This window comes from Ailuropoda melanoleuca, chromosome 19 (assembly GCF_002007445.2).
Source record: "Ailuropoda melanoleuca isolate Jingjing chromosome 19, ASM200744v2, whole genome shotgun sequence".
In the NCBI taxonomy this organism is placed as follows: domain Eukaryota; kingdom Metazoa; phylum Chordata; class Mammalia; order Carnivora; family Ursidae; genus Ailuropoda; species Ailuropoda melanoleuca.
In genome coordinates this window covers 31,100,298-31,107,627 of record NC_048236.1, presented here as the reverse complement: position 1 = coordinate 31,107,627, position 7,330 = coordinate 31,100,298, and the positions used below count along the sequence as shown (strand labels likewise).

Below are 7,330 nucleotides of genomic sequence, written 5' to 3'. Positions count from 1 at the left end.
GGACTCGCGGAATACACTACAAATCCGGGATCGAGCTAGAAAGGCCATGTGTTTCCACCAGCAGAACGCACAGCCATCCAACCCGGCCGCCGCCCCACGACACGGTGCCACGACTAAGAGACCCTACACGTTCACCAGCTTCAAAAGCAATAAGCTTGTCGTTCAGCCGGTATCTCCACCAGGCTGTCTCGGACGGAGCCCGCTGTGCCAACTACTCTCCCTTCGCCTCCTACATCCATTCGCTACCCTTTCTCGTCCCGCTCTCTTTCCAGAGAGGCCGACGTCAAGCGAACGCGTCCAGGCTGCGGTGCCTTTTTGGCTCGCAATTGGGTTCGGCTCGTGGGAAGCCCTGGGAGGCCATCGGGCGGCGGGGGAGACGGGGTCTGTGGCCTCCTCCGCCCTCACGCTGCTGCAGCCTTCTCGGTCTTTCCGTGGCCACCTCTCTTGCCTCCGCTCAGGCAGCCCCGCCTCCACGGCTCTAGCGCTCGCCAGGATCCTGCACCTGTCCTTCCCCGCGGTCCTTGGGGGGCGTAATGACCTCGGCGGGGCGACTCCCTGGGGCTTCACTCTTCCTTCCCGGTGCCTCACATCTCCGCATACCTTTGTAAACAGTCCCTTTCTTCTAAAACTCTATTCGGTAAAAACGTTTGAATGCGACATCGTTTTTGTGCTGTGACCCTAACAAACTCTTACACATCTTAAAAAAAAGTCAAAACTTTACAAAGGCATTTGCATAGTACTGTAGAAGGTGATTTTTTAAAAAACTTTCCTTTCAGAGGCTACCCAACAAATCATATGTGGAGTGTGTGTGTGCGTGTGTGTGTGTGTGTGTGAGAGAGAGAGAGAGAGAGAGAGAGAGAGACAGGGAGAGCGAGTGAGAAAAAAAACAATGTATTTTATTTATTTCAGGTTCTGGAAGTAATCAGATGGACAAAAAGATTCTTTAGTACTGATGCTTAGGGACCATGTTTTAAAGACTAGGACAGTAATGCAATGCTTAATGCTTGCTAAGTTTACTAAAATATGTATTCAGTATTTTATTACTTTGCAGTAAACACGCTAAAAAAGAAATTCTCTTTTATTATAACTCAGGGTCCTCACTTTAATACTACTGTTATATTCCCTATTCCTGTGTAAAAAAAATCATAAGTAATAATAGTTGTAATTATAATACACATATAATTTTGCATCCTGATTTTTCCACTTAAAAGTATATAATGAGTACATCTCCATGTTGCTACATAATTTTCATAATCATTACTTGCAAATTCTACATTGTATCTAATCATACAGACGCACCATAAATCACAAACCACTGCTGCTCCTTTTTCACCTCGGCAATTTTCCCATAGTCTATACAAAAATTATTGCTGTGCACATAACATCTAATAAATCTGATAGACATGAGGTCTCTCCTTAGATGAGGACACCCAATAAGGACTCAAGTAGGCTTGCTCTGGGATCCAGACTGGTCTGCAGGACTGTGGGCAAATTGGCCAATGGTCTATGTGTCCTGAGAAATGGAGGAGCCCTGCGCAGAAGCCTATTCTCAGAGCAGAGGGAGCTGGGGAACCAGGCTTAGATGAGTAACAGGGCTTGAGCCCCAGAGAGGGTCAGAGTTCTACAACTGATCTGTTTCACCAAAGATCCATGAGACGCCGGGGTGCACAGCCACACGCTCTTGGAATCCCTGCGTGTCAACGGGAGAGGAGAGATTTTCCTGCTTCCGGGGAGAACAGAGCCCTGTCACGGCTCCAGGGACCCCATGGAGAAGAATCCTATCGGTAGCATCCACCCCTACCCATAGTCCCCGTGAGGGGCTGTGAGGGGAGATGGGGGCAGCGCCAGCTGCAGGTGGACCTTGTGGCAGGAGCAGCCCTGAGCAGCCTTCCATAGTTGCCGGCAGCAGAAACTTCTGTGGGCATCTGGAGCCAGAGCCAGAGCCAGAGAAGCGTGGGCTCCACATGGTTGTGCAAATGACTATTGCAAAGCGGCCCTCCAGCAATTCCCCCAAATTGAGAAACATTTGTGAGGCTGTCTAGCGGTTGGGACAGAATCGTTTGAAACGCACTTCTTGTTACTATGAATAGGGCTTTACGTTTTCCTCTGGGTTAGGGGAGCCTCAGAAAGACGATTTGTACTTTACTTTCCTTCAGTTGAATCATAAGTTTACTTTCGCCCTTCATCTTTTATGTGAAATATTTCAAAGAGGTTAGAGAACAATGTAGTGAATGTCTGTGTACCTTCCATCTACATAAAAATTGTAAATATAAGGAATTTGTACCAAGTGTTCTGAAAAAAGAAATTGCTATTGGACTGACAATAGGCATATTAAATTTCTTTGAAAAAGAAAATTCCCCAGGGCTGTTTTTCAGCCATATGGGTAAGTTTAACAACGTTCTAAGGTCTCATGACTTCAGTAAAGAACTTTATATGAATAAGCCCCAAAGAGCACGTCTTCTAAAAGACAAATGCTGCAGAACTACTCATTTGCCTGGCCTAAGTAAGGTTGCAGGCATTCAGCGTCTTAGGCTGAAAGTCTGAATTCATTTGTTTTATGGCTAAGACACTTGACATTAATACAACAATAGCTGCAGCTAATTTGCATGTGGTAGATAAGAAAAAAATCAAGCACAATCAATCCATAGACTAGGCCCGAAGGTGGAGGTTTTTCTCCAAGTATATTTTATTAAAAACTCGTGGACTTTCTTCTGTCAAACTGAATATACTTCAAAGCACTTAGAATGATTGGATTAGAGCACTCTTGGTTGCAAGCAACCGGAAACTCAACTTAGAACAAAGACAAAGATAGCTTATTGGAAAGATCCTGGGGTAATTCCTCACAGAATGAAAGGAAGACTAGAGCCATACAGCTGTAAGTGGCACCCCCCAAGCTGGCCTTGGGGGTGATGGAGTCCAGAGACTGAAATCTGGCCAGGATGCACTCCGACTTGTGCTGAAGCTTGCCTCAGGATATGGGTTCTGGTCTTCTGCAGATAAAGATGGCCTTCCTCCATAGACAAGGTAGCTATGGGTCCCTCCAGAATAACATCTGTCCAAAACTATTTGTTTGAAAAATCCTGAAGAAGGGCTCTGATTGGCCCAGCTTTGGTCCCCTTCCATCCCTCAACCAGCCGTTGTGGCCAACAAAGTGGTGTCCTACCACGGACCCAACCTCAAGTCTGCGGACTCTACCAACCACCAGAAGGGGGCTCGCAGCACAGGTAGGGCCACGGGGAGGATAACTGAGCCAGGATGATTTTCATTCGTGACTACAAGAGTGGAAATTAAGAAAATAAAGAAAAACCACTGACAATCTCGTCATCCCCAAATTAACAGTTTTGAATGAGAATTCTATTCTGGTTTGTCCATTTGCATATACAGGTTAACGTACAATATTGTCATAGAGCCAGTTAAAAAAATACATGGCTTTAAAATCTGTATGAAGAAACAGGCCTAAAAATAGAGAAACAATGCTCATCTTTTGGGGACCCTTGAGGTCTAGTCCTACAGGAAGGGCTTTTTCTGTTCCTGGAATTCCTTAAGAAATGAAATGCAACCCAGGCCTCCGGTGGTGTACAAGAGCAAGTGGTATAAAGTATCAAATGCTATTCAAATACCGCTTTAAATGTCTACACTTCCCAGAGGCCTCCCGACCTAAGTGCTTTCCAGATACAAGGTCTAATTCAAGCACAGGCCTGCCTTTCCCTTCGTGTGTTTGTTGGGCAACATACTGAGAGACTCTCTAGACCAGACCCTATTCTAGGCTCTGCAGAATTGGCAGTAAACAGACCCAAACCTCCTGCCTCTGTGGAACCAGTAAAACAGTATGATGGAGTGCGCGTGGGCCGTTCCAGTATCATACGTAGGTAGATGTTTCAAATGATCAAGAAAATATTTCAAAATTAATCATTCTAGTTGCCTCCGCCCGGCTCCCCTTAGGCGCCGAGATGTCCCAGAAAGCTGGTGCGACGAGCAAGGGTAAGAGCCAGAGCAGGGAGCCAGAGAGAACGCCTCCTCCCTTAGGTCCTGTGGCGGTTGATCCTAAAGGTTGTGTCACCATAGCCATCCATGCCAAACCGGGATCCAAACAGACGTGACAGCGGACGATGTGCGCATGGCTATCGCATCCCCCACAACCCCACGGTTGGAAGGAGAGGCTAATGCCGGGCTCTGTCGGTACCTTTCCAAGGCCTGGGAGCTCTGGAAGCGTGATGTGGTTTGGGATAAGGGTGGTAAATCTCGTGCAAAAGTGGTGAAGCTGTTAGCATCCAGTACCACAGAGGACATCTTGGAGAAATTAGAGCAGCAAGTTGAAAAAACAACAAAAAAAGCATGTTATGAGAGAAGTTTTTTAATTGCTATTCATCGTTTAATAGGAAAATATATTTTTGTGCATGGAAGAACGTGGAAAAAAATAAATTGAAGAACAGGACTCAAAAAAGAAGTAGGAATTTTAAATTACTGTACGGCCGATATAGGTTCTAACATCCCTGACCCGAAACAGTTTGGAATATGTTAGTCCCATCTCATCGCATTACAAAATAACAGAGCTGGAAGAGGTCTTCAAGATGGCCTTGGTCAGCCCCTTCCACCTGTGATGAGGCTTCTGCTCTCCAGAAGTTGAGGGACTGGTTGGGGATCACACTGTGCAGGATGGCAGCTGGATCCCAGGTCCCTCGACTCCTGGTTGGACGCAGTTCATCCTGATTGTAAATGAAGAGATTCCCACAGCACATCTAGGGTTCTGAGGATTGACTTCTCTAGAGTTTACAAGTGACAGAAGAAAACCTGTCACACTGCTTTGTGGTCTTCCTTTATATTTTAAAAGGCTTATCTAAATATGAAAATGCTTGCTGCATCTTTTTAAAACTCTGTGGAGCATTCTCTGAGAAAGTAAATAAGAATCATCAGGACTTGTGATTTAATATTAATTATTTTGGGGAAGTCACTGAATTTTTGTCCTCCTTGGATGGCAGCTGCAATCTTCAAATCTGTAGTTCTTACGAATCTCCAAAGATCCTTAAAAGAAGAGGGCCTGGAAGCTACTTTCAGTATTTGTAAAAAAGCCTATCAGAAATCATATCGACATTAAAGCTTCAAAAGCTAGAAAAAAATAATAATATTAATTATTATTATTCTAATTCTTTAGTCAATTTATCTTCTGAAAACTTACAGTAAATAAAATATTTATCATAGCAACAAGGCCTCAGCATGAAACTGAAGGACTTTTAGCAAAACAAGACCTTAATAATTATTTTCTTAAAGTGATGGAATAATATATCCTAAAAACAAAGACGTTTGCTCATCGGTACTGTGGGTAAATGGTTAGGTTTTGTCGAATAATTTCCCCCATCGAAGGACCATGACAATATTAGACGACGCAGGCACAGTCATTAACACAGCCTTTCTTTGCCAATGTCAAAATTCCATAAAAACGTAGGTAATGTAATCCACCTTCACAGGATACAGATGTTATAAAACGAAAGAAAAACTTCCATTTTTATGAAAAAATAACTTCAGTCTTATGGTTTTCTTTTTCTCATTTGGAACTTTCTGCCTTTATTTACTTTTTATTTTATTCTAATTTTTTCATGATTCTTGTGCTTCTTCCTCCTTTATTCTTGTAATCTTGTATTTTCACTTTTCTCTTGAAAAGATTTAAAGTCTATGAATTTACCTCTGAGTAAAATCTTGGCTGAAGCACATCAGTGATCTTAAGTTCTAAATATTTTGTAATTGTTTTACATTTCCTCCTGGGTTCCACAGCTGGATACATTTACATTTTCATTCTATGTAGTTGGAAATACTTGTTATTAATTTGGGATGTGGTCAAAAAACATGCTGCCTTTTAATACTCTTTTCTTTGGGGGAATTTATTGTTATTTTTCTGTGTACCTTGGTATATGCTGAATTTTTTAACTGCCGTGTATGCTTTAAAAGATGATACAGTCTCTGTTTGTGGGGAAAACATTTAAAATATGTTTCTGTTGACTCAACCATGTTATTCTTATCTACTTCATCTATCAAACTGACAGTGGGGTGACAGAATTGTCTCCAACTGTTCTGTCCACATCCTCTGTACTTACAAAAGTTTTGCTTACATTTCAATCCTATGCACTTAGAACAAAGAATTTAACGGTTGTATCTTCCCTGTAATATATTCCTTTTGTTACTATTGACTGCATACTTCTCTTGTCTTTGGTCTGATATGAATTCAGCCACATTTGTTGTTTTCATATTTATTTTTGCCTAATTTTATTTGTTCATTTTCAAATTTTAACTTCTCTAGGTCAACTTATTTCAAGACCCTTCCTAGTAAAGAGCTTTTAACAGGATTTTGTTTCTTAACCCACTCTAGGTTTTCTTTTTAACTAGGAAATGTACCTCATTATATTTATTGTCATACTTGTTTTGTTTCGCCTTGCTTTTTCCTATTTTTCTTTCCTTGCTCTTTCAACATTTTCCCCCATTTTCTTTGCAGTGGACGTTTCTTAGTTAACTTTGCATCTTAAGATCTAGCCCAGTGCCTGGCCCATTAGAAGTATCCACTAAATGTTTGTGGAATGAATTAATAAGTATAGTGTAGATGGTTTATACAATGATATGAAAGATCCATATGCTGCTTTCAATCCTTAGTGATTAATTTTATTTTCGGAGCATTTAAAAATCAATATTAAACTTTCAAGATTAACAGCAGGATAATAAAGTTATGCTTCTCTTTACCAAAAATGAAGAATTTGGCACTTTTGAATTCCCCTTGGCAAAGCTACTACTCTAATCTTTGCCAATTATTTATTATCACCACCATTTTCATATTTTTACAATTTGGAACATTTGTTTCACATAAAAAGTGTAGTTAAGACAATTATTTTAGATATATATCTTTTTATTTAACTTGTTTCCATTTGTACTTCCAGTCCTTTCCAGCTATGATTTCCTCATTCTTGACTTATTTTATTTCTCATTTTCCTGGCAAATATCTTTAATTATGATGTTCAGGGAGGTATCAGGTATCAGGGTTTCTAAATTTTTGCCCATGTATGAATATTTTCTACTTCTCTCCGAATTAGATGGCTTACGGGGGTGTATCAGCGTCTCCAAACCTCACGTCTCTCTGGAAATTCTGACAGGATGGCTTTGGGGTCATGGTTCTCACCCCTCAGCCAAGCGTTTCTGCTAAAGTCAACGCTGTGTTAGCTGGTTAACACCTACCAGGTGCATCTTCAGGTATGCTTGGAAGAGGTTAAAGTTGGAGAACCAACCTTTTAGAGCTGAGTGCCATTGACAAGGCGGAGGCCAAATTTTGTTTCCGCACGGGTAACCTGAC

The 7,330-nt window shown here is 41.8% G+C and overlaps 1 protein-coding gene across 1 annotated transcript; it reads left to right on the top strand.

Moving 5' to 3' along the window:
- Positions 1–1,832: 1,832 nt before the first annotated feature.
- LOC100477301 (UPF0235 protein C15orf40-like) lies at positions 1,833–4,426 on the top strand. The gene is given in 4 exon segments (XM_019796467.1): positions 1,833–2,028; positions 3,135–3,224; positions 3,943–4,086; positions 4,089–4,426. Coding segments are annotated over 4 exon segments (768 nt in total).
- The last annotated feature ends 2,904 nt before the right edge of the window (positions 4,427–7,330 follow it).